The sequence below is a fragment of the Heterodontus francisci genome, chromosome 42 (genome assembly GCF_036365525.1).
Source record: "Heterodontus francisci isolate sHetFra1 chromosome 42, sHetFra1.hap1, whole genome shotgun sequence".
Lineage (NCBI taxonomy): Eukaryota > Metazoa > Chordata > Chondrichthyes > Heterodontiformes > Heterodontidae > Heterodontus > Heterodontus francisci.
In genome coordinates, this window is record NC_090412.1 from 17,154,187 (window position 1) to 17,181,412 (window position 27,226).

The following is a 27,226-nucleotide window of genomic DNA, read 5'->3' on the forward strand; positions in this document are numbered from 1 at the left end:
CAGAGGGCAACTCCTTCCCTACTGTAGACCACTGTGCCGCCACCTCTGCTGGGTCTGTCCTGCCGGTGGGACAGGACATACCCAGGGATAGTGATTGCAGTGTCTGGGACATTGTCTGTAAGGTATGACTATGTCAGGCTGTTGCTTGACTAGTCTGTGGGACAGTTCTCCCAACTTTGGCACAAGCCCCCAGATGTTAGTAAGGAGGACTTTGCAGGGTCGACAGGACTGGGTTTGCCGTTGGCGTTACCAGTGGCTAGGTCGATGACGGGTGGTCCGTCCGGTTTCATTCCTTTTTATTGACTTCGTAGCGGTTAGGTACAACTGAGTGGCTTGCTAGGCCATTTCAGAGGGCATGTAAGAGTTAACCACATTGCTGTGGGTCTGGAGTCACATGTTGGCCAGGCCAGGTAAGGACAGCAGATTTCCTTCCCTAAAGGACATTAGTGAACCAGATGGGTTTTTACAACAATCGACAATGGTTTTATGGCCATCATTAGACTAGCTTTTAATTACAGATTTTTAAAAATTAATTAACTCAAATTCCACCTTCTGCAGTGGTGGGATTCGAACCCATGTCCCCAGAGAAATACCCTGCATTACTGGGTACTATTCCAGTGATAATACCACTATGCCACCACCTCCCCAACTTTCCTGCCATCTTTTCTTTTACTCCCTTCTTCCTTTCTGCGCTTTTTCCTCCCCCACAAAATGACTGACATGATGCGTATCTGCAGCATTTCCAGGTTAAGCATTCATTATTTCATTTGAGCACTGAAGTGTTTTCTGACTAGTTTTAGTAACCTTCCTGAACCTTAGCTGAGTGATGAATTATATTCACAAAATTACATTATGCTCCATGGTTGCTATTGGACTGGGGAATTCCGTAAAAGCCACAATAGACCTTTCATATTATCCTTCATAAAAAGGAGTCTGGGCACTGTTCCCAATGGAATTTCCAACACCATTGTTCTAAGTCAATTCCACAGCCATAAAGGTGATTTCCACAAGGTTTTCTGCTGCACAAAGCACACTAAATGTCGGTGACAAACAGTGAAAGTTTATAGTCTGTTTTCAAAGCTAACCGTTTCAAATTTTCACACTGAAATCTGGCTTTATGCCAAGCTTTATACAATCTTGATTTCGAGGAAATCATGTGATTTTCCACCCACTATATTCAGCTGCCTATCAAGAGTTCAAGCATAAATAATGTAGTATATAAGGAGTTCAGCGTCGAACCAACTCCATGCTATCCTCTCGACTCGTCTGACTGGGCATACATGACGCTGATGTGCTGTTTTCAATCTTATTTCTCCAGATAAGTCAGTTCCTACTACATTTTTATGCATCGAGCTGTAAGTAGGAGATATTTACTCTGTAGTTAAAATTTTTTTTTACACTTGACATATTGCATTCTTGGAAAAACTAAAGCTATATGCACAAGATAATTTTTAATATTCCAAATAAATAATCAGTTTTGTCTGTTACAACGTTACCTCTGCTTCCCTTTCCACAGATGCTGCCAGACCTGCTGAGTGGTTCCAGCATTTCTTGTTTTTATTTCAGTTTTGTCTGAGTGGATCTCTTATTTCTAAACTGTTACAATCTTTTTAATCGCGCAATGCTTAAGTCAATGAAGTACCACGATCCTTTTTATTCCAAGAGCTTTTAGAAAGTGAACCAGCACCGTTCGAGATATGCAAGAGCCAGCATGTAGTACAGTAATCGTTATAATAATTCAGCAGACCTACATGTTGCAACAGATGAATTCTTTGAAAAGTTTTCTTATAATTAGTGATTTTACAAGCTCCGTTGTATTTGTATAAGGAACTTAAGGATTTCTTCATCTCCAAAACTGAGGCCATTAGCAATCCCAGCTTTAACGATCTTGTCCCACTGGTACCTGACCTCTCTTGACCCCCTTCATAACTTTTGCCCCAACTTGGATGCTTTTGCAGTTTCCCTTCTATCTTTCTCCCAGGTTCATCACCTCATGAGATCCACCACCTGTGCCCCTGACCCACCCCAACTCATCTCATGATCAACTATCTCATCCTAGCCCAACGACGTCTAATAATCAACTTCACCATTTCTTCAATGACTATTTTATGCCCCTTTTAAAACTGTTGTCATCTCTCCACTCTGCAAAAGTCTCAAGCTCAACTTGCCCAGCTACAATTTTAATATATATAGCAACTTTAATGTAGAAAAACATTGCACGGTACTTCAGAGGCCTGAGAAAAACAGATGCTCTTTTCCACTCTAAGGTGCTTGAATATAATATTTCTACTCAATTCCCTACCCACCTTATACAAATCCTTGTCTGTTTTCTGTCCAAACAGCATTGAGACCACCCTGGTCACTCAGTGACATGCTAAGTGATGCGACCTCAGTTTACGTACTCATGGCTTCAAACAGTCAGTCAATCACATCATCCTCCTTTTGCATGACATCACATTGTATTCATTCCATTCCTGCCTATCTTAACATTGGCATTGCGTTTCCTCCAATGGATTCACTGCCTGACCTCCATGGTCACTTTGGGTGTGACCTATAACTCATTTTCTTTATCTATTTGCTGCCCCTTGGTATCATCCATAAACATTGGACCAGCTTCCATGTGCTAGTGGCACCCAACTTTACTTCTCTGACACTACCCTCAATTCCACAACTGCAGTTGTGCTGATTTAATTGTTTGCCCAACATCAAGGCCTGGATGAGGCTGAACTTGGCTCAATGCAAGTCATCTTGTTCAATTCTTGTCAGAAACTTGCCTTAGGCACCAATCCTACCCCTTCCTGCTTGCCCATTTGGGCTGTACCAGCCTTACCCATCCTGTTAAGCATCAAACCAAACATGTGGTCCGACCTTAAGCTTCCTTCCTTCCATCTACTCACTCTCAATACTCACCTCAATTCTCATTCGTGATGTTGTCGTCTGAGGTCTCAAACTCCCAAGTCATCCAGAACCCTTCCATTTATGTTCTCTCCCATCCTAAGTCCTGCATTCCTTTCAATGCTGCCGTCTTCATTTTATTAACTCTATGCCACAGTGTATCAATCTGGCTTTCAGATCCATCTAAGACGTTGTTCCACCTTACCTCTGCAATCTTCTGCAGCCCTATTTCCAGCATGCACTCCTCTCTGGCCAACTGCATATCTCTTCAGCCACTTCACCATTGGTGGCAGAACCCGTAACCGTCATGCCCCATGGACTATGGAACTTTCTGCCTGTATCCTTCATATTGCACAGACTCTGTTCCTTACAGAAGGCTCATCAAAACTAGCCTTGACCAATGCGTCCAATATATTCTCTCCCACTTGCTGCAGGGTCCTCTCTCATTGCCATTAATCAACTTGGAATTGTTGTCCTATTTAAGTGCAATTTCAAATTTATATTCTTATTTTCTTCAGCCAGCCAAATATCTGCAACACAATGAATTTCAGACTTCTGATTACAACTCATGTTACATTATTGTTGCTTCAACATTTCTTTGTGGGTGAGTACTGAAATTTGAACTAATTTTTACTGATGATTTCAGAGAGTTTCGTTAAGCAATCCTAATTTCGGATTAGAAGTAAACTACAGTAACCTGACCAGCTTTTATATAACTACTGTGAAATTATTCTCAATTCTTTTTCCTCTTCTAGTTGAGACAGCGACATTACCTGGGCTGAGGTGCCAGTGTTTTCAATTTGCTGAAGCTGTGCCTCCGAAAATAATCAAGAACTTTCTGATATTTCCAATAACAACTCACTGCAGCAGAACTGAAATTATGTAAGTATCACTTGTGCTAGCATCAGCTTGCAAACAATGACAATGTAAACCAAGAATTAACTTCGCAAAAATAAACATTTAACCAATTTTCTCCTTCCTTATCCCCGGTCATCTCTAAAGTATAGTATAGCTCTATGACAGTTGCTCAAATGGTCATTATTCTCTTGGCAGAGTACTGGTTGTCCATTCCACAAAGTGCATCATAGTTGAGCCTCAGCCTTTCCTCACCTGGCATCCATACGTGCAGGGCTTGCAGGAGAATTGGGAATGGGAATGGCAACCCTCACAAAGCCTGGGGTGCTTATTCAAATGGAATGCCCGCAATGCTGCCTCTGTAAACTCAGAAATCTAAGCTGGTCTGACATCAGAGTGTGTATTTACTGGATAAATTTGCCAAGCCAACAGGGAGGAGCTTGTGAGAATTATCTGCCAATAGCACTTTGTGCTGCAGTTCTACAGCACTTCGAGGGTTCACAATGAGCTGATAAATGGCAAGTGACATTCGTGCCACACAAGTGGCGGGCAATGACAATCTCAAACAAGACAGAATCTAACCATCTCCCCATGACAGTCAATGGTATTACCATCGCTGAATCCCCACTATCAACATCCTGATGGGGTGGGGGTTACCCATGACCAGAAACTGAACTGGACCAGCCATATAAATACTGTGGCTACAAGAACAGGTCAGAGACTGGGAATTCTGAGGTGAGTAACTCATCTCTTGACTCCCTGATGCCTGTCCATCATCTACAAGGCACAAGCCTGGAAGGTGATGGAATACTCTCCACTTGCCTGGATGAGTGTGACTCCAACAACACTCTAGAAGCTCAACACCATCCGGGACAAAGCAGTCTGCTTGATCGGACCCCATCCACCATCTTAACCATTCACTCCCTCCACCACCGACACATAGTGGCAGCAGTGTGTACCATCTACAAGATGCACTGCAGCAACTCAAAGGCTCCTTCGACAGCACCTTCCAAACTCACAATCCCTACCACCTAAAAGGACAAGGGCAGCATGGAAGCACCGCCACCTGCAAGTTCCCTTCCAAGCCACACACCATCTTGACTTGGAACTATATCACCATTCCTTCACGGTCGTGGGATCAAAATCCTGGAACTCCCTTCCCAACAGCACTTTGGGAATAGTCGCACCAGATGGACTGCAGAGGCTCACAAAGGCAGCTCACCACGACCTTCTCAAGGGCAATTAGGGATGGGCGACAAATGCTTGCCTTGCCAGTGACGCCCACATCCCATGAAAGAATAAAAAAAAACACACAATTTTGAGAGTAATGCCACTGAGGGGCACTGAGATGTACTGTTCACTTCACACCTCCCAGGAGAAAGCACAGCTTTGCACATGTTGATAGCTGTCTTCAGATTACAGCTACGTAAGAAATGCTTAGTGTTTCTGAAGACCAGTTTGTTACCAATCCTCTAACAGTTCGATAGGCAGTGTGCCATCCCTTTTTGAACTGTAACAAACTAGGTGCGCTTAAACTGCAGCCAATAGGAAGCCCAGCTATCTCCTCTCTTTGGTCTCAAACTGCTTTCTGAAATTCATATTGCATTTGGCTTGACTATTTCATACCAGAGTTGCTTTGCATGTTTCCATGTCTTTGACCATTACAATGTCAGACTTGGCAATGTTTAGCAACATGTGCAGGGATATTAGTGGTAGTACTCTGAAAATTAGACAAAGAAATTTATGTGGTATGTATAAATGGTGCCAGCACCACTAAAATGGAGAGAAGCAAAATGAGGCATTGAACAGCAGTACACTAAGCAAGTTTCCCCTTCAATTCTGAGGTTAACGCAAGAAAAAGATCACCTTATATCCTAGTACTAAATGTCTCTATATATTTTGCTGCACTTTTCAAACTATTACTACACCATAACTCACAGGATGCTCCACTAAAACCACATGGTTTCCAAACGAACTCTCCTTCTATATCAGTTCCATGATTTATTAGGAACAGTACAGAGAATTTCTTACAAAAGCAAACTGACTGTAAACAAATGTATTCACTGCTAATTACATTGGCTGCGTGAATAATCAAAGACTAGAATCTTGAGCTTGGCTGAGGGGCTGCAATTCATTAAGTTCTGAACAAGTGAATATCTGAGCAAGTGAATGACTGGCAGGTAAGTAATTTAGCCAGATTCCTGCTTCTGGCTACTATGAAGTGGTCACTGTCAGAACTGCTTGTTTGTGGCTGCTGTGCAAGGACGGAATTAGTATGAAGGAAGGAAGAACTTGCACTAATATATGGCCTTGCATGTCCTCCAGACATCCCAAAGTATTTCACAGCCAATTAAGAACTTTGAAATGTAGCTACTGTTGTAATGCAGTGGTCAAAAAATTTGCAAAGGTGTCAATGGCAATGAGATAAATGACCAATAAATCTATTTTAATGGTGTTGGACAAATCGTGGCCAGGACACCCAGAGAACTCCCCTGCTTTTCTTCGAACTGTACCATGGAATACTTCATAACTCCATCTGAACAGTCAGTTTAACCTCTCATCCAGAAAATAGCACCAACAATGCAGAACTCATTCAGTGTCAGTTAAGTGTCAGTCAAATTAGATGCTCAAGTCTACGCAGAGGAGTTTGAACACATTATTTCCTGACTGAAAAACCTTCCATTTTTCACAACCTCAGGATGCCCCAAAGCACTTTACAGCTGATCAAATGCTCCTGAAGTGTAGCCATTGCAGTAATGTAAGAAACGCAGAAGCTAATCTGCACGGAGCAAAGTCCCACATGCAGCAAAGTGATCATGGCCAGACAATCTGCTTTAGATTATAAAAGCAAAATACTCCAGATACTGGAAATCTGAAATAAAAACAAGAAATGCTGGAAATACTTCACAAGTCTGGCAGCATCTGTGAAGAGAGAAGCTGAGTTAACGTTTCAGGTCAGGTCTGATGAAGGGTCACTGACCTGAAACGTTAACTCTGCTTTTCTCTCCACAGATGCCATCAGACCTGCTGAGTCTAGCATTTCCTACTCTAGATTATGTTGGTTGAGAGATAAATGCTGACCAGGGCACTCCCCTGCTCTTCAAGTAGTGCCACAGGATCAGTACACCCATCCAAGGGGGCGGGCAGGGCTTCAGTTTAACATCTCATCCAAAAGGCGGCACCTCCGACAATGCAGCAACCTTCTGACTCACAGGAGAGAGTTCTACCACTGAGCCATGGCTGACACATGAAGTACAGATATCAATTGGACAAAAGCAAAATACTGCAGATGCTGGAAATCTGAAATACAAACTGAAAATGCTGGAAATACACAGCAGAGAAACAGAAAGGTTTTTAACCTGAAACATCAACTCTGTTTCTCTCTCCACAGATGCCGCCTGACCTGCTGCGTATTTCCATCACTTGGACAGGGCTGACAATTCTGCTTTATTGTGATGATCTTGTGATCAAATGGCCTGCCATTGTCAATGGTCACATCAATAATGGCCACTTAGATGAGGTAGTAAATGGTGCATCTATGGGGCTGTACGCCTGTTAGTGCCTCCAAGAGATGGAAGAAGGGAGAAAATTGCCAGGTTCTTTAATACATAAACGTCTTGTAAACCTCCTTTTCTAGAAGATGGTTTACATGTTATTTAATACACAATTGGATCTTAGTATGAATCTACATTTAATTAAAATGGTTTAGTTTTATATATGCACTTAAATGGTCCTGATTAAAGAAAAAAAACCCGGACTTCGATTACCTCTTTAGAATTCCAAATGGATGTACAATTTGCATATTTGTTTCCCAATATTTGACATTTATTGAACACACAAGGGTATTTTCTTCCACGGTTTACTAGTTTTAGCAAAAAAGTAGGCACAAGCAACAAGCTGGTTTCCCTTGTTACTTCAGCACATGGCAAAAAGTGTATCCCTAAATGTTCTGAATACCCTAACGTTGTCAGGTCATCAGCTGGCTGAGACAAACCCCTGACCTTGGATAGAGACTCCATTAGAGACGATTGTAGCTTGCTCCACCCTCCACGATATCTGTTTCTACCATCTCTCCATTGAGCATGCAGGAACCAACTGCAGAAAAAGCTTCCCAAACATAGCAACAAACAACGTGCCAGAATTAAGTAGATATTTGAATGAAGGGAATACTTTACATTTATACATGCAATATCAACGTGGCTTGATGGTTGCACCTTTGAGTCAGGACTATGAAAGTTCAAGCCCTTTTCCAGAACTTGAGCATATCATTTAGGCTGATACTTCAGCACATTACTGAGAAAGTGCTGCATTGTTGGAAGTGCCATCTTTCAGATGAGATATTGCACCAATGCCACTATGTAAAGAGCGAGCAGGGTAGGGCAAAGTATTGCTTTCATCCAACGGTATGCATAGTTTAAAAAAAAAACTGTACCAGTATTATCATTTGGAAGCTTTCTCTTCCTGCAACTCTTACTGCTGTCTCAGTTCCCTACATTTCAATAGTGATTACACTTTAAAAATAGCTTTAAAAGCACTTCTGAGATTGTGAAAAGCACGATATAAAATGCAAGTTCCTTCTTTTCTTTATGAAGATTTATCACTCAACCTATACCACCAAAATAGATTCACTGATCATTCAGCTCATTGGGCATTTATTAGCTCTGAAGCACTTTGGGATGTCCGGGTACGTGGAATCCGCCGTATAAATGCAAGTTCTTTTATTTTAAAAATCACATTTCTTCTGATGGTGCCTTGCTGCTCACCAGGCAAAATAAGTAGCTGTGTTGGCCTGAGAGTTGGAGAAGTCTGGCAAGTTAGTGGTTATAACTTTCCCACATTTAAATAGGACAGATTTCTGCAGGTGCCAGGATTAAATGCGTCACTGGCAGTTCCACAGCAAGCAACACTGAATTAGGTAAGAATTAAACTATATTACCTGCCTGAACCTGTCACTGGCACGTTTAGTCAACCGTACACATTTTCTCACATTTTCTCCTGCTCTTACTTCCTCTGAACTCACTAGGTTCCCACAGTGCTGTCTATTTTTTGGCATCATTCTTTCTTGGTTTCCACTGAATTCCTGTCTGGCAACACACCATTCAAAAAAAAGCACATACTATGTCCACACTGAGCAAGGGAATCATGCGACGTTAAAAAGAAAAATCAATAAAAAATAATCTTAAGTGTGCCCAGATATTTCCTGCTTCACAATGGATGCTAATTTCCAGTAAAACAAAAACTTCATAGAATCATAGACTCATACCGCGCGGGAGGCTATTGGTCACCAAGCTGGTCCCGACTCTTTTGAAGAGCTAATTAGTCCCATTCCTCTCTCTTTCCCCATACCCCTACCATTTTTTCTCCCTCAAGTCTCCAATTCCATTTTGAAGGCTGCTATTGAATCTGTATCACCATCCTATCAGGTATCGCATTCCAAATCCTAACCACTCTGTGTAAAAAAAGGTTTTTTCTCAAGTTGCCTCTGGTCCTTTTGCCAATCATCTTAAATCCACATGCTCTGGTTACTGGAAATAATTTCCTTTTATTTATTTTATCTAAACCCTTTATGATTTAAAAAACTTATCAAATCTACTCTTATCCTTTGATTCTAAGGAGCATGATTCCAGTTTCACCAGTCTATCCACACAACTGTAATTCCTCATTCTTGAAACCATTTTAGTAAATCTCTTCTGTAACCTCTCCAAAGCCTTTGCATCCTTCCTAAAGTGTGGTGCCTGGAATTGGACACAATACTTGAGCTGGGGCCAAACTAGTGTTTTATCTAGGTTAGCATATCTTCCGGGCTTTTGTACTCAGTGCTTCATTTATAAAGCCCAGGATCCCATAAATTTTATTAACTTACAGAGAATGCAGAGGACAGGACATTTCATGCTGACCAAACTAAAGGCTCAACGACCCAACACGTTATTAATTATATTTGGGGCAGGGCAGGGGACTTGAAAGATGTTTTTGATGTATCCAGTTATAGAGTCATCCTTTAGTTGTTGCCCTCCTGGTCAAACTTACTAAGGGGGAAATAGGGAAAACCAATGCATGAGGAGGGGAAAATTGCAGAATCCACTAGCTCCAGGATGGGACTGCCCCAAGAAGTTTCAAGAGTACAAAACTTAGAACTAGAGACTATAGCCCCAATATTTATGGAGAAATGGGGAGGGAGCAGGGATGCATGTTTGCCAAGGTTGGGGAAATCCGGAAATGCCGGGACCACATTACAGTTGCTTTACTCCGTTTCCTGCCCAACACTCCTGCTCCTCCTGGCCCACAAGCAATGCTCTATAAAGCACTTACCTGCTGGCTGCCGCTCCCAATTCCCTTCAGCTGCCGGGTTTGCCAGAGTCTGGGAAAACACGATCCTCCAGTGTTAAATTCAAATGGCGCCAAAATCTGAGCAATAGAGCCTCATTTACATATTACAATGATGGACTGGCCTCTCCAAAGTGGGTTAATCAGATGCTGCAAATCCTTTCAAAGTTTAAATTTATAGTAGTCCTGTTTGTGTTGGGTTCAGATTTCAAACATTTGCTGATTGCTGAGGGTGGGGAAGGGGTGGGTGTTAAAATTCCTCCCTATGTGTCTATTCAGCGATTAGGATTCACAGTCGTTCGGGTATATTTATTTTTATTTAGAGATACAGCACTGAAACAGGCCCTTCGGCCCACCGAGTCTGTGCCAACCAAGAACCACCCATTTATACTAACCCTACAGTAATCCCATATTCCCTACCACCTATCTACACTGGGGGCAATTTACAATGGCCAATTTACCCATCATCTGCAAGTCTTTGGCAGTGGGAGGAAACCAGAGCACCCGGCGAAAACCCACGCGATCACAGGAAGAACTTGCAAACTCCCACAGGAAGAACTTGATTTCCAGTCTTGACTAATTGTGACCCTTGTAAAGTCAAGGCTTCTCAAATTTCTCATCTCAGTCTAAAGTAGTACCGAAAATGGAAATATACCCAGTGAGCAGTTACAGAATAAATAATATGTACATAAAAAGTTAATGATTGAAATTTAGTTAAATAACCTTTGTTCAGTGTAACCATGATGATACAAGTTAATTGCCATTTTAAAAAAAGAATCTTAAATTGGAGTTGTGTATTTGGCAAGGATTGAATTAGAGACTAACTCATTATAAAAAATAGATTATCAGTTTCTAACTTGCTTTGTGAACTAAAGATTGTAAAGCCTGAGGAGGTCTTTTGGCATATAATGAGAAAATCTGTTAAAAAGTATCCAACTCATGCACAGCAATAAAATGCTCCATTCACATACTCTTCACATGGATACACAAGTTTAAGCACTTACACTGAAGTGTTTGCCAATAATTATTTTAAAACCAGTTTTCAGTCAAATGGTTTGAATTGCACAATCCAACAGCATAATGGGACAGGTACCTACAAATCCATGATTTTCGCTCTGCAAATGCATTTCTCTTCATATTACCCACCACGCGTCTCCATATCACCCTATCTGCATATCGTTCTAATCCTTTCTCCTCGGGTACTTATCTAGCCTCCTCTTAAATGGATCATTGACGTTGAAAACTCTTAAGCCTCAAGTAGCTCAGGACACGAGCAAGTGCTTCCCACTTGTGGAGAAGATCAAAGTTAGCGGCAATCAATAAAGATGGTCACCAAGAAATCAAATGGAATTTAAAGAAACTTCTTTACCCAGAGAGTGGTGAGAATCTATAACTCACAACCACATAAAGTAGTTGAGATGCATTTAAGGGAAAGCTAGATAAGTATGGGGGGGAAAGGGAATGGAGGGCTATACTGAGAAGAGTTACAGGAGGAAGCATGGGAGGAGACCTGAGTGGAGCATCAACACAGGCATGAACTGGCTGGGCCAAATGACCGGTTTCTGTGCTCTATTTTCTATGTAATAACTTGTCCTGTGAATGCATGTGACAGTACACAAACATTAAACTACAACAACTGTTCTCTTCATCTTCAGATTAACTGTGCAGCAGGAAAATGCCGAAACAGAGGTTTGTCTAGCTCCAGAACTGATGCAGGGCAAGAGACTACAAAAGTGCTGGGAAAGGTCAGTACAAAACTTTCATGTTTGGTTTGCCACAGGACATTTATCAGATAAAACATTGAGACTTCAGTTTAATTCAACTCAATAACAATTGAAGCCCACTTAAAAAGGACTGTTCCTGCTAGTATAGCCATTCTATTTTGAATGGTGAAAAGTATTGTACAATTTAGAATGCATTGGCACTACACGCTGATTGCATTACAGCAACTCTAAAATTGTACAGTGCAACAAGGGAGCTGGGGCCCAATGTGGCTCCAAATCAAAGCAGAAAGACTCCCTCTTCCTTAGAGGGACATAAGGGGTTAAACTAATAAGGAAAGATTGCATAAATTTGGCTTGAGTGTAGAAGATTGAGGGGTGACCAGATCAAGATGCTAAAAATGTTAAAATAATTTGATAGTTTCTCTATATCTGCACAATTTCCTTTGATGGGGGTAGTCAAGAACATGGTGGGGGGGGGCATAATCTTAAAAGTAGAGCAAGGCTATTCAGGAGTGAAATCAGGAAGCACTTTTTTTGCACACAAAGGATGCAAGTCTGAAACACTCTCCCTCAAAAGGCTCTGGACGCTGGTACAATTGAAGCTTTCAAGACTGAAATCGATAGTTATGTAGGGGTATACAGGGATAGGGAGCAAAGACAGGTAAATGGAGTTGAGGAACACATCAACTGTGTCTTTAATTGAATGGCAGAGCAGGCACGAGGGGATGAATGGCCTACTCCTGTTCCTAAGTTGTAGGACTCTGAAATTCAGGCTGCATTTACACCATAACTAGCTTTGCACCAACACAATATTTGTAGTGCAAGTGGAATCTTACACTAAAATATTTGCAGTGATGTGTCTCATTGCACAGGATGCAAGCATTGAAGATTACTACCCTGCCACCTAATCGCAGGTCCTTCATAATACAGGGACAGGCAGAACGGATTCAGATAGTTGATGCGTTAGTTTTAATGTTCCAAAGTTCCCTAGATTCGGGGAAGGTTCTGCTAGATTGGAAAAGAGTGAATGTAACACCTTTATTCAAAAAGAGAGGGAGACAGAAAGCAGGAAACTACAGGCCAGTTAGCTTTACATCTGTCACAGGGAAAATGTTAGAAGCTATTATTAAAGACGTTACAGCGGGGCATTTAGAAAAATTCAAGGTAATCAGGCAGAGTCAACATGATTTTGTGAAAGGGAAATCATGTTTAACCAACTTATTGGAGCTCTTTGAAGGAGTTACATGTGCTGTGGATAAAGGGGAACCGGTGGATGTGCTGTACTTAGATTTCCAGAAAGCATTTGATAAGGCGCCACATCAAAGGTTACTGCAGAAAATAAAAGCTCATGGTGTAGGCGGTAACATATTGGTATGGATAGAAGTTTGACTAGCTAACAGGAAACAGAGAGTAGGCATAAATGGGTTATTTTCTGGTTGACAATATGTAACGAGTGGTGTGATGCAGGGATTTGGGCTAGGGCCTCGAACCTTTACAATTTATATAAATGACTGAGATGAAGGGACTGAAGATATGGTTGCTAAATTTGCTGATGACACAAAGATAGGTAGGAAAGTAACTTGTGAAGAGGACATAAGGAGGCTACAAAGGGACATAGATAGGTTAGGTGAGTGGGCAAAGAGCTGGCAAATGGACTATAATGTGGGAAAGTGGGAAATCGTCCACTTTGGCAGAAAGAATAAAGAAGAAACATATTATCTAAATGATGAGAGATTGCAGAGCTCTGAGATGCAGAGGGATCTGGGTATCCTAGTGCATGAATCGCGAAAGGTTAGTATGCAGGTACCGCACGTAATTAGGAAAGCTAATAGAATGTTATCATTTATCGTGAGGGGAATTGAATACAAAAGTAGGGAGGTTATGCTTCAGCTGTATAGGGCATTGGTGAGATCACATCTGGAGTACTGTGTACAGTACTGGCCTCCTTATTTAAGGAAGGATGGAAATGCGTTGGAGACAGTACAGAGAAGGTTTACTAGACTAATACCTGGAATGAGCAGGCTGTCTTACGAGGAACGATCGGACAGGTTAGGCTTGTATCTGCTGGAATTTAGAACAGTAGGAGGTGACTTGAAAGAAACATATACGATCTTGAGGGGCCTCAACAGGGTGGATGTGCAAAGGATGTTTCCCCTTGTGGGAAAATATAGAACTAGGGGGTCACTGTTTAAAAATAAGTGCTGCCCATTTAAGACAGACAGACATGAGGAGAAATTTTTTCTCAGAGGGTCGTGAGTCTTTGGAATTCTCCTCAACAGGCGGTGGAAGCAGAGTCTTTGACTATTTTTAAGGCAGAGGTAGATAGATTCTTGATAAGCAAGTGGGTGAAAGGTTATCAAGGGTAGGTGGAAATGTGGAGTAATCAGTTCAGCTATGAACGTACTGAATGGCGGAGCAGGCTCAAGGGGCTTAGTGGCCTACTCCTGCTCCTAATTTGTATGTTCATATCTTTGTATCGGATTCACTATCACATCCACCCTATCTAGGTAGGGCATGCTAACCCATCGCTCACATTGGCCCATGTGTGTGCAGTTTTGATAGATGAAAACTACTGCTAAATACAGTAATTTCATACTCAGATTTCCCTTATTTATGTGTACAGACAAGCCTTTTAAAAACATTCCTGTTGGCGGAAGGGTTGAGAATCAGAGGACACCGATTTAAAAGGGGTATGGCAAAAAAAACCAAAAAGGTGACATGGGGAAAAGGCTGTTATTTTTTTTTATAAACGCAGCAAGTGGTTAGGATCTGGAATGCACTGCCTGAGAGAATGTGGTGAAGGCAGATTCAATCATGGCTTTCAAAGGGGAATTGGATAATTACCTTAAAAGAAAAAATTTGCAAGGCAGGGCAAATGGGATGAGCTGAGTACTTTTGCAGAGAGCTGGCACAGACAAGACAGGCCATATGGTCTTCTTCTACGCTGTGACCGTTTTATGATTCTCCAAGCCATTTGACATGCAACTTTTAAACAAAAAAGTTGGCCTGCTTTCAGCTGATTTATTTCATGACTTCCTTTTTAAAGTTCTTCAGAAGTTCATGCAAAATTACAATCTGAACTGGAGTCACATGTGCCAGAATCATCCCCTTCCCTGAAGCACCTTCGTGAACTGGTTTGGTTTTTACTAGTCAGCAGTCTTTATGGTCATTTTTCTAGTGCCAACTCAAATTACCAGATTTATTGAATTCAACTCAACTTGCCAAAATGGGATTTAAACTACCAAGCTCTCAATCACTGTGTTACGAGTCTAATACCATAAATCACTGGACTAGCACATCCATACAGAAACCTGCCAGGCAGGTAGGGTTTAAACCCATTTTAAGTCAACCTTCACAGAATATTTCTTCAATGAGAGGACGGGCATTTTCAGACATCTTATTAATGACATTCATCTCAATTCAGATCAGGTTTTGTTTGGTAATCTTGCATACGTTCCTTTGAAGAAGCAAAAACAGCACTGAAAGGCTTACCAAAACATTAGGTTATTTTCCAAGTCTACTAAAAGGGATTTTGTTTTCCCTGATTTGTGCAAGTCCATGCATAAATTTTTTTTTATATAAAGCGTGGATAAGAGCAAGTAGAACAAACATCCTGCATCTCGCATTGTACACAGCTGAATTTATAATGTAAACAAATCATTAATTCTCAATTTGGCTGCTTGATTATGAACATTACAATCAGAATTATTTTGGTAAATAAACATGTTTTTGGGCAATCATTGTATATTATAATTATTACACTCAACATGTAACAAAATACACAGGAAATGGCTAGATTCCTGACTCGAGAGGGTACAGGGTGCAGTACGTGATTAATAATGTTGTCAGTCGGGGCCCCAGCACTAACCTGAGCCATGAGATTGCGGGAGGAGGAATTGAATAGGCCAAATGCTTTTGTTAAGCCTGAAGCGGTAGGAGTGCACGATTGGTCCCACTTCTCCACAGGTCACAACATATTTTAAAAAATTTTCCCACTTATTGAAACAGTCAGATATATTATTTTTCCCTGGAATAGAACATACTAACCAGATTTTTTTTTTTACTGAACAACAAAATTAACAGTTTATTATAAAACAAGTTAACTAGTAATGAAGTAAAAACAATATCACACAGATCAACGTTTTTTAAATCCAACATTAAATTTTTAAAAAGTCCCCTTTCTGCCTTAAGCAAAAAGTCCCTTTTTACTTTAGTCCACACACACATACAAAGAAAGCGATTTGTAGATCAGAGCTCTATTACAGACAAAAAAAAACACTCAGGCAAGATCACTTGCCCACCCCTGAAAAGAAATAATAGATGAGACACGCTGCACCGAACTGGCACACACTCCAACCTCCAAGCACACACAGACAGATCACTGGAATCTTCCAGAATAGTTCTCTTCAGGTGGCGTTGAAAAGTAATTTAGCAGGCCTTTCTCAAATACAGGAAACAAGATCAAATTGACACAGTGGACTTCACAGAATCTTTTAGGGAATTGCAGGAAAGTTAGTTGGGTTGTGGTCTTCTCTTCCTTGACTTTTTCTTCAGACTTGATTTTATCTCCTTCCAGAAGGTATAGCCGCACACACGCACAAATTGACAACCAGAAAGCTTGATAGTTTTTTCTGCCAATCCAGATGCCCTCTGGTACTACTGGACTTGTCCAATCAAAGGGGCGCTTGTCACTTTTCTGCCCGTTACCAGGGTTTCCGCTCTCAGCCTAACCTGAGCCAGGTGACGAACAGCAACACTGTTGCCAATCCGGCTCCCTCAGTCCTCTTGATGGCTTCTTTTTTTTAAAAAAATACCCTGGTCCAACATTTATTCAGCTGAACCATAAATTCCTTGAGAAATATTTTAACAAAAAAGAATCACGTTCTTAACACTTTCCTTTTTGTATTTAAAACCTTTTAATTACTGCAACATGTTTTTTTCTCCAATGTGGTCTACTTCTATGTTTGAATCTCATGTAAACCACCCACAGTGTGCAATTCCAGAAATTCCTAAAATACGCACATAAAACCAACTTAAGTAATCTGAAAACAGATTTTAAGATCTTGGTTAAAAAATATCACATTCATTAAGCTAGCCACACTTGCATATAACCATTTTAAAAATACTTCTTTCGAGAGTGCTGTAACACTTTACTCCTTCTAGCACTCAAGGCAGATGCAAGAAGCACTCCAGTATGTTGAACACAGCCATTTCTAATGTGAGAGTCTAAATAGTGACTGCAGCAAGTTATTTGACCACTCACTATGACTACATTGTGTGGCTGATGTCAATGTAGAGCAACAACTTTATTATATTCAGGTGATTAAACCAGATAACTGTATCAGGAGTAGTGGAGTGATGCCTCTTTCATATTTGTGAATTGGGCAATGAGTCATTACATGTTCCATGGTCTGTTGTGGGTGACCACAGCTGCATGCTGGAGAATTTTTAAATGCTCCACTATGCATCTGCCATGGATTGTGTGGGTGTGGTTTAGGGTTTCCCATATGCATTGCAACCAAAGTGATCAGTCCTCAGCTTGACATTCACATGCATGCAGTTACCTACCCTTGCTACCGATCGGGAACAAGTGAATTTTAAAAGCGGATTTTAAATCGTTAGAGTAAATGCAGCCTGAATCCAGTTTTGTGGCCCAAAGTAGCAGCAGAATAAAAACAGAGTCCCTTGAGATTCGGGTTTCAATCCACTTTACTCCAGAGTTAGTCTGCCATTAATACTACAATTCATACCACAGAAGATTAGCATCATTGCAGAGCCAAATAATATCCAAACGGAGATCAGCTAACTCACAGAAACTTGGATTAAACTTGCCACTTTTCTGATTTGCGCGGATGGCTCATTACCACATTGTCAAATCTCCCTGAGGGGTATGCCAATGTTTTATGAAAAATTATTTCAAATTCATTTAACACAAAACTTATGAAGCAAGGCACAGCCATCTTAATATCAATGGACCAGTGTCTTAGGCCCAGATATTTATATGGAGGTGGGGGTGGGGGGGGGGAGGGAAAGAGAGTAGCAGGGACACGTGTCAGCACTCAGGAAACTGAGATTTACTGGGAAGACAGAGGTCCTGATGAATTTAAACGACAAGGCCTCATCAAAATTGTTTACTTTAATTTCCTGCCTAACTGCTGGCCACATTGAAGGCTGGGAGACCATGGGGGAAGAGAGAAGAGCTGTGGGGGAGCGGGGAAGAGATCATGAGGGAAGATGGTCAGCCAGTCACCTGCAGACAGATATTGTCACAGAAGATTTGCTGGAGAGATAGGGCAGGAGGAAAACACCCCTGGCTCCTCCTGGCCCACAAACAGTGCTGGAAGATGCTCTTGCCTGCTGGATTCAGCAGTTCTCACCTCCCTTCAGCTCCTGGTTTTGCTGAGCCCCGGGAACTATGAAATATATTATAATCAATCAGTGACCCGCCTCTCCAGAACGGGTTACTCAGCTGACCCTAAACCTGGAAGTTCACAATGGGCTGGGGTCAGGTTTCACATTTTTACCAATTTAAGCCCACACCCTGCAAGCCATTTGACCCTCTCCTGCCCACCTTGGGGTGTGTGTGCGTGTGTGTGTGTGTGTGTGGTACTCATTAAAATTACTCCAAAGTATTGGGGAAAAAATAACATAAAAAGGGAACAGCGTTTTGTGTTTAGTAAACACTTGTTTGAGAAGGGAACAGAAGCAGAGGAGTGTGCATCATTTTCTTCATAATGACATCACGTGCAAGTATCACACAGCACACACCAAGAAAATTAAATCTCACTGTCCATCCGTAAACGGGTTAAAAAAAAATAGAAAAATATGTTGCCGCTTTTTCTAAGTTTTTCTACCTCCACATTGCTGATGGTCTTTCTTCTCTACAGCACAAACCTCTTTCAGGATTTTGATATGTACACATTGAAACTGGTAAAACATTTTAAGGAGTGAAGCTTGCTCTACTGTGGTATAACTTAAAGTGACATGCACACTAGCCATCTGGGCTAGGTACAAGTTCATTGTCTGCATGCAGAGCCAGCCTGTCCTCAACCTTGCCCCTTGATGCACTGTGCAGTTCTATTCCTAAAGCTAGACAAAGTGGGACCAGCGCATCCCTAAATTGTGACAGACACAATTGTTTACACGAGCTGTTTTCAGTGAAATACAAGGAGGCACTCAGGCTGACAGAGTCAGTATGGTAGTAACCCTTCAGAACACTTACTAAAACCAAAAGTGTAAACAAACCCTTCACAAATGCTGGCACAAACTGGACTTTGACTAAACAGTGCCACTCTGTGGACATTAAAGAAAACCACACAAATCCAACTGTGCAAAAGCAGATTTTTAAAAATTTATTCTTGGAATGTGAGCATCGCAGTCATCCCTAATTGCCCTCAAGAATGTGGTGGTGTCTTTTTGAACGGCTGTAATCCATGTGGTGTAAGCACACACACACATAGTGCTTTTTTTCTGTAGCAGTTTAATACAGCAGAGTGGCTTGCTAGGCCATTTCAGAGGGCAATTTAGAGTTAGCCACATTGCTGCGGATCTGGAGACATGTGTAAGCCTGACTGGGTAAGGGTGGCAGATTTTCTCCCCTGAAAAGAATACCAGTGGAACAGATTTTTTTTTTTTTACAAGAATCCAGTAGTTTCATGATTATTATTAAATGAGACTAGCATTTGTATTCCAGTTTTTTTATGGCTGCTATGGCACTCATATTGAACTCATGTCTCCAAAGTATTAGTCTCGGCCTCTGGATTAATAGTCCAGTAACATTATCCCTACCTTACTGTTCCCCAGATGCTGGCAGTCTGAAATAAAAACAGAAAATCCAGGTCAGGAAGCAACACTGTTTCTGTCTCCACAGTTAACATGTCAGGTCGATGACCTTTCATCAGAATTGGAAAGGCTTTGAGATGCCAGTCTTACCTTCCTCTCCACTTCCCTTCTCAATTTAGTGCATTTTGCCTGGTTCTCACTCTAAAAATTCACCTGCCATACATCATACACCCTCTTTTTTTGTTTCATCATATTCTCGATCTCTATCGCTGTCCAAAGAGCCCTGATTTTGGTTCCCCTGCCTTTCCCTCTTGTTGGCATTAAAAAACTCTGCCTTTGGAGGTGAAGAGGCAGATGTTTCATCTCTTCAATGGAAAGGAGTCATGGGAAGTGGAGCGGGTGACTGAAGAGTGATGGAGAGTATGATCCCTTCAGAATGGTAAAAGGGAAGGCAGCTTTTGCATCTATATCTAAACAGGATGTCTGGAAATAAGATTTTGAACTGGCACCTTGAAGAACGTATTTCGTACTGTGTGCTATTCACATATAACTTAGTGTTTTAGAATGTACATTTACTCTTCAGTTTTTAAAATAAGCTAGCTGAAGATTCAGTGATTTACTGAGGAAGTTATGCATAGTCAAAATGTGCCATATTTCAGATGAGAGGTCCCATTCAAAACTGCAAAAGCTGCTAGTTATGCTAGTGTCCTAGACAACATGCATTGCTCAACCAACCATATCCCAAAAAACAGCGGTCAATTATTTTTTGTGGAGTCTTGGCTGAAAATTGGCCATCAATTTTCCAGCATATCAGTTATTATACTTCCAAATAATTCAGTGGTCCTGAAACACTTTGGGACATCTTAAGGATGTGATATAAATATATATTTTATCTTTTTCTTTAAAGTAGTCTGCTAAGCGATGGGGAGGAGAGAGAATGTCCAATCTCAAATTAGAGGAATTATGCTATGTGGAGACATATACTTGTTTTTAAAAAGGCCATTTTGAAGTTTTTTTCCCATGTTTAATGGCTGCAGATTTTGGGAGGGTATAAGTTCCTTGGTGCATCACGAACATTTTCAAATTTGATACGATGAAAATTTTTTGTGTGTGTTAATGAATTACAAGACAGGTTTCTCAGCTCCAAAACCCAAAGATATATATTCACATATAAGTGATCACGGTGAAAGATAAGCCCCCAGACAGGCCATGTGCGTCTTTAGGAATCACTCAGCTCATGCAGCATTCAGGAAATAATGTTACTGACTGATCTGGAAAAAAATTAGAACACGATTTGAAGCAATCCAGCAGCTTTAGTAGTTGTGCACTGGTCTTGCATCCATTGGATCCCAGTTTGAATGCCAGCAATGACATTATATTCACTACCTTCATTGAGGAAATGTCACCAGTTGCTGGATGAGTAGCTGTTGCATTTTTGGTTTAATGTTTCACCCACAGCATAGCTTCTCTTCTGCTTTTGTCAACTTTGCCCATATTTCAGCAGTGAATCAATGGTGGTTAATTCCTTTCTATTTTGGAAGTTGCCCAAGACAGATTTTCCGCAGTAAATTTGCTCCATACGCAGTAGCTGGGGGTGAATGTTGAGAGCGTGATCCCCAAAATCTCAAGTTTGATGGGCAGGAGACCTTGAGGAGCATATGATTTCCTGAGATGCTTCCTGTAGGCAAGACCCCATATGCCTTGAGCACTCCTTCAGAAAATTTCCCCTCCCATGTAATGAGGTACAACTTTCTTGATTATAAAAGGAAAAGAGCAGTCTAGTCCTGCAGACAGCACAGCTTCTCTGAGTTGATCATGGAAAAGTGCCGTTTGCAGCTGTTGAAATCTGTGACTCAGCTACCTTTGTTTCCAACTTCTCTCCTATTTCTCCCCGGAGGCACTGACTCATGCTGGAGTGCAACAGTCCTCCAGTGCCAGCAGTTGTCCCCTGCTTTGCCATTCATCACATATGACCTTTAGACAATGAGCATAAACACATTATTCAACTGCGGTAGCACCACAAGCAAGCACAATCTTGTCCTCACCCAAAATCCACATACACCGACACACTATCCAGAAAAGGCTACTAGATGCAAAATTCATAGCAGAAACCATGCTAATGATTTTTCTCCATCCTAATCCAGAAACACTGAAGCTAATACAGTGCAGATTTGAGGATTAGACTCAATTTCGAATATTTGGGGAGGAGGTTTGGTGATTTAGGTAACCTCTCACCCTCCGGATTGGAAGGGGGAATCATGGAATGCAAAGAGAGAAAAATGGGCTGAAAGTACATCACTGCAAGGCTTTTCCATAAAAATTCGTTGAGGGTTGACAGTGAAAAATTCTGCTTTTCATATTGCGCTCATACACCTTTAAAATTATGAAAATTTCCACAAACTCTTCTCAAGAGATCACAATCACTTCTTGAATACAAGCACCAAATGTGGAATGTACAATCTCCAATGTCAATTTTTTTTTTCTGTTACAGAATTCAGAATGATCCAAACAAAAAGAGAGAATGTATTAAAAAATTAAAGAGACGTCCAAAGCAAAGTAAGAAAAGAGGGCGCAGAGGTGGAAACACACAGTCCAGACGTCAAAAGCTTTAACTCTGCTCTCGCAGTCATCATTGCTTTTATCCAATGTATGGTGCAGCAGGAAGTAGGAGAAAGACATATGTAATACAAGGGCCAATTCTGTACTCTGACACTGAATAGTGCATCACAAATTTTGAAAATGCCTTTGATTCCTTCTCTTCAATATTTCTTTGAAAAAAAGCTGCATATGGTTATGGATAATTACATCTTATATGCTCAGTTATTTACCCATATTCCTAATAGTATCTTCAGAATACTGAAAAATGTAAATAGTGTAACCAAAACACTACCATTTCGAATCAGCATATTTTGCATCATTAATCCTAGAGACAAACTGTTTTGTTGTAGTTGTCAGTTGGATATTATGTATTTTCTATGTAGCATCAAGAGATGCACAAGGACAATTAGGCAGAGTTAGATGGCAATAAATTTACTTCATGTGCGTTTCTCCACCACCCACTTCAGTATTTCGGGTTGTAAATGGATTTGCTCCCAACACCACTCGAGTTGGCCACTAGGCAGGCTTGTGCAGTTTCTCCGAGGTTTTCTACCCCTGCGGTGAAACAATCGGCCAGAGAATCATAGCTAAATTTGGCAAACGGAAGCATGGGGAATGGGGAAAAAAAAAAATCGAACCGTACTGCCATACACCATATGGTGGTGCTTCAAGGTGTTACACCAGTATGCGGTTGTTAAAAGATCTCTTCAATGAAATGTAGAAATGTATTGCTAAACCAGCATGTTTTCAAAGTATTCATTTTGCATTACAATTTGTTGAAAATGACTTATAATGTCTTTGTTATTTGAAAGGAAAATAAGTTTAATAAAACAAAAAAGCTACCAAGCATTGTGCAATTGTCTTAATTTACCCTTGCGATTTAGCCGGATTCTAGGTTCCTAATTTTCAGCTTTTCCACTTGTAGAATAAAAGATTGCAGTTTCACTGTATCCCCAATTTGCAGAAAGGACACAAAACTCAAGATACAGGTAACGCCATTTATATTATAACTTAACTATTCCTTACAGTAACATTCAATGAAAGCAATGTAGAGGGGCATCTGTTGTTCACGGCATTTCTCCTGTATCTGACGAAGGGAGAACAGCATGTCAACGGTCGATCTCTCTGCACGAAAGCCACACTGTGCCTCAGGGTAAGCACGCTCGGCCAGCTTCTGGAGTCTGTTTAGAGCAACTCGAGCAAAGACTTTCCCCACTATGCTGAGCAGGGAGATTCCACAGTAGTTGTTGCAGTCACCGCGGTCACCTTTGTTTTTATAGAGGGTGATGATATTGGCATCGCGCATGTCTTGGGGTACTGCTCCCTCGTCCCAGCACAGGCAAATCAGTTCATGTAGTGCTGAGAGTATAGCAGGCTTGGCACTCTTGATTATTTCAGGGGTAATGCTGTCCTTCCCAGGGGCTTTTCCGCTGGCTAGAGAATCAATGGCATCACTGAGTTCCGATTTGGTTGGTTGTATGTCCAGCTCATCCATGACTGGTAGAGGCTGGGCTGCATTGAGGGCAGTCTCAGTGACAACATTCTCCCTGGAGTACAGTTCTAGGTAGTGCTCAACCCAGCGGTCCATTTGTTTGTGTTGGTCAGTGATTATGTCCCCTGATTTCGATTTGAGGGGGGGCGATCTTCTTGATGGTTGGCCCAAGAGCTGTCTTAATGCCATCACACATTCCTCTGATGTTTCCGGTGTCTGAGGCCAGCTGAATATGACTGCATAGGTGTTGCCAGTAGTCGTTTGCGCAGCGCCTGGCTGTTCTTTGTGCAGTGCTTCTGGCTGCTTTAAGTGCTGCGGATGTTAAATCGCTGGGGGCTTTCTTGTAGTTCAACAGTGCAATGCGCTTTGCGGCTATGACAGGTTCCAGCTCTTCATTATGAGATTGAAACCAGTCTGCATTTCTCTTCGCACTCTTGCCGTAGGTGGTCAAAGCTGATTCGTAGATGGCGTCTCTGATGTGGGCCCACTTGGTCTCAGCACCCCCTGTGGGAGTGTTTTGAAGGGCTGTTACAAGTGAATTTAGAAATTTTTGTAGCAGCTGTGGGTGAGAAATTCTGCTCGTGTTGATGCGCGGGTGGCCCTTTTGCTTGGAATGATGCAACTTCTTTGGTCTGAGTCTAACCTTGCTGCACACCAGGGAGTGGTCGGTGTCGCAGTCCGCACTGTGGAAGCTGCGTGTGATTTGAACACTGCTTAAGGCGGCTCGCCTTGTGACAATGAGGTCCAGCTGGTGCCAACGACACGATCTTGGGTGCCTCCAAGAAACCTGATGACCAGGTTTAGTGTGAAAGAACGAGTTGGTGATGCAGAGGTTATGATAGGTACACAACTCAAGCAGTCTCTGCCCGTTCTCATTCATCCTTCCAACGCCATAGCGCCCAAGGCAGGAGGGCCATGAGTCATGGTCGGCCCCAACCCTGACCTCGTCAGCAGACGTGGTCTCTTCAGACTACTAGAAAAGATTGGATGCCCACCAAAGCTACTAAGTATCATCATCTCATTCCATGACAATATGAAAGGCACAATTCAACATGGTGGCTCCTCATCAGAGCCCTTTCCTATCCTGAGTGGCGTGAAACAGGGCTGTGTTCTCGCACCCACACTCTTTGGGATTTTCTTCTCCCTGCTGCTTTCACATGCGTTCAAGTCCTCTGAAGAAGGAATTTTCCTTCACACAAGATCAGGGGGCAGGTTGTTCAACCTTGCCCGTCTAAGAGCGAAGTCCAAAGTACGGAAAGTCCTCATCAGGGAACTCCTCTTTGCTGACGATGCTGCTTTAACATCTCACACTGAAGAGTGCCTGCAGAGTCTCATCGACAGGTTTGCGGCTGCCTGCAATGAATTTGGCCTAACCATCAGCCTCAAGAAAACCAACATCATGGGGCAGGACGTCAGAAATGCTCCATCCATCAATATTGGCGACCACGCTCTGGAAGTGGTTCAAGAGTTCACCTACCTAGGCTCAACTATCACCAGTAACCTGTCTCTAGATGCAGAAAACAACAAGCGCATGGGAAAGGCTTCCACTGCTATGTCCAGACTGGCCAAGAGAGTGTGGAAAAATGGTGCGCTGACATGGAACACAAAAGTCCGAGTGTATCAAGCCTGTGTCCTCAGTACCTTGCTCTATGGCAGCGAGGCCTGGACAACGTATGTCAGCCAAGAGCGACGTCTCAATTCATTCCATCTTCGCTGCCTCCGGAGAATACTTGGCATCAGGTGGCAGGACCGCATCTCCAACACAGAAGTCCTCGAGGCGGCCAACGTACCCAGCTTGTACACACTACTGAGTCAGCGGCGCTCGAGATGGCTTGGCCATGTGAGCCGCATGGAAGATGGCAGGATCCCCAAAGACACATTGTACAGCGAGCTCGCCACTGATATCAGACCCACCGGCTGTCCATGTCTCCGCTTTAAAGACGGCTGAAAACGCGACATGAAATCCTGTGACACTGATCACAAGTCGTGGGAGTCAGTTGCCAGCGTTCGCCAGAGCTGGCGGGCAGCCATAAAGACGGGGCTGAAGTGTGGCGAGTCAAAGAGACTTAGTAGTTGGCAGGAAAAAAAAGACAGAGGCGAAAGGGGAGAGCCAACTGTGTAACAGCCCCGACAAACAAATTTCTCTGCTGCACCTGTGGAAGAGCCTGTCACTCTAGAATTGGCCTTTATAGCCACTCCAGGCGCTGCTTCACAAACCACTGACCACCTCCAGGCGCTTATCCATTGTCTCTCGAGAAAAGGAGGCCAAAAAAGAAGACAGTAACATTAGGTTGTTGAATGTAAACTACTGTTTTATGTTGAGGTGCAATGTACTGACACACCCATGCACTGGGCCATCAGACTACCAAACTAGATTTGTTTGGTTTGATGTGTTCATCACTGGTGCATGATTCTTCGCTGTACGGAAACTGGCCATTCAGTCCAACCAATCCATGCTGGCACTTGTGTTCCAATCAAGCCTCCTCCCATTGTTCTGCATTGAACTAACAGCATAACCCTCGATTCCCTTCTCATACATGTGCTGATCTAGCTTCCTACACTATTTACCTCAACTAGTCCTTTTGGGAATAAGTTTAGAAATTGTGTTTCTGGATTCCAAAGTCTAAATTGTTGATTTCAATTGTTAAGAGTGGTCCCAGCACTGATCCTTGTGGGACCCTATTTTCTGCCATTCTGAATAACTAGCCTTTACTGCTGCTTTCTGCCTTGCAGCCAGCTAGCTATCCATTCTGCTACTTGTCCTGACTGTGATTTTACAGACAGTTCAACTCATTGTTAAATAGTTGTTCCTCTCACTTTATTGACTACTTGCTGAGGTACAGGTACACAGGTGTTGGTCAGTCTTCAGTACCCCACCCTAGTGGCGACTGACAATGAGTGCCAGCAGGACTCAAACATGACAGCCAAGCCAATACAGTCTGCACTGAACTTGCAGCAGGGGAAGCAATCAGAAGTGGGAAACCCGCAAATCTCTCCAACTCATGGGTATGGTAGTCAATTGTACAAGCATACCCACCAGCCTAGCCAATATCAGCCAACTTGCACCAACTTGGAATCAGACACTGGGACCTTCCTGGTCTGTGATTCTCAGCGACTTGCTGCCTCAACCAGTTAAACCATTGAAAAGCTCAACCTTTGAATTTTTGCTTGCATTTGACAGCTTGTGAATAAATATCTGGATCATTAACAATCTCTGAATAATCACAGAATTCAGCAGAAACTAGCCTGGGCATTTCAAGGGCAAAGACTGCTGCACGAACAGTGTCTGACAGTCAGGAAATTAATCATCAAACCACATCTGGGTCCAAAAACTCAAAGTGGTTTAATTACATCGGTTATGCCAAGTATCATACTGCATTCTTATTCAATCATCATGTGAGTTAAATACCAAGTTGTGGTATGGCGGCAAACCAGATGTTACAACTTGTGACTTACGCTGTCACTTTATTGGAAGTGTTTTTTTTGTGTAAAAGTGCAACTGAGAAAAACCCAGCAACAATTTCTGCATGTATCTCAGAACAGTGTGGGAAAGCTT

The 27,226-nt window shown here is 42.1% G+C and overlaps 2 protein-coding genes across 17 annotated transcripts in view; one reads left to right on the forward strand and one right to left on the reverse strand.

The window, feature by feature from the left end:
* Positions 1-27,226, reverse strand: part of rassf4a (Ras association domain family member 4a) — a 219,044-nt gene that overhangs the window by 168,289 nt on the left and 23,529 nt on the right. For 2 of the 15 annotated variants that reach the window (XM_068020657.1, XM_068020646.1), the window contains exon 3: positions 19,587-19,612. The exons of 8 other annotated variants lie outside the window; for them this stretch is intronic. The gene's annotated coding sequence lies outside the window, so the exon portion shown is untranslated. Of the gene's footprint in view, positions 1-3,100; positions 3,424-10,059; positions 10,634-11,167; positions 11,238-19,586; positions 19,613-27,226 lie in introns of those variants that run through there. 5 more of the 15 variants (XM_068020660.1, XM_068020645.1, XM_068020662.1 and 2 more) reach the window with 4 other exon arrangements.
* LOC137355483 (C-X-C motif chemokine 3-like) lies at positions 1,223-23,024 on the forward strand. Of its 2 annotated transcripts, none has more exons than XM_068020672.1 (5): positions 1,223-1,355; positions 3,414-3,499; positions 3,651-3,777; positions 11,730-11,819; positions 22,072-23,024. In XM_068020672.1, the coding sequence occupies exons 2-5, from the start codon at positions 3,436-3,438 to the stop codon at positions 22,190-22,192; spliced, it is 402 nt and encodes a 133-aa protein (XP_067876773.1). In that variant the 5' UTR covers positions 1,223-1,355; positions 3,414-3,435; the 3' UTR covers positions 22,193-23,024. The 2 variants fall into 2 exon arrangements, with proteins under 2 accessions (XP_067876773.1, XP_067876774.1); XM_068020673.1 differs by having other exon boundaries at positions 1,223-1,322.

What these genes read in the sequence shown, in the direction of transcription:
- LOC137355483 (XM_068020672.1), top strand. Translation starts at nt 3,436, where the DNA reads ATGAATTTCAGACTTCTGATTACAACTCATGTTACATTATTGTTGCTT. An exon ending in GCTTCAACATTTCTTTGTGG is followed by an intron (nt 3,500 to 3,650) that starts GTGAGTACTGAA and finishes TTCCTCTTCTAG; the next exon opens with TTGAGACAGCGACATTACCT. An exon ending in TGCAGCAGAACTGAAATTAT is followed by an intron (nt 3,778 to 11,729) that starts GTAAGTATCACT and finishes CTTCATCTTCAG; the next exon opens with ATTAACTGTGCAGCAGGAAA.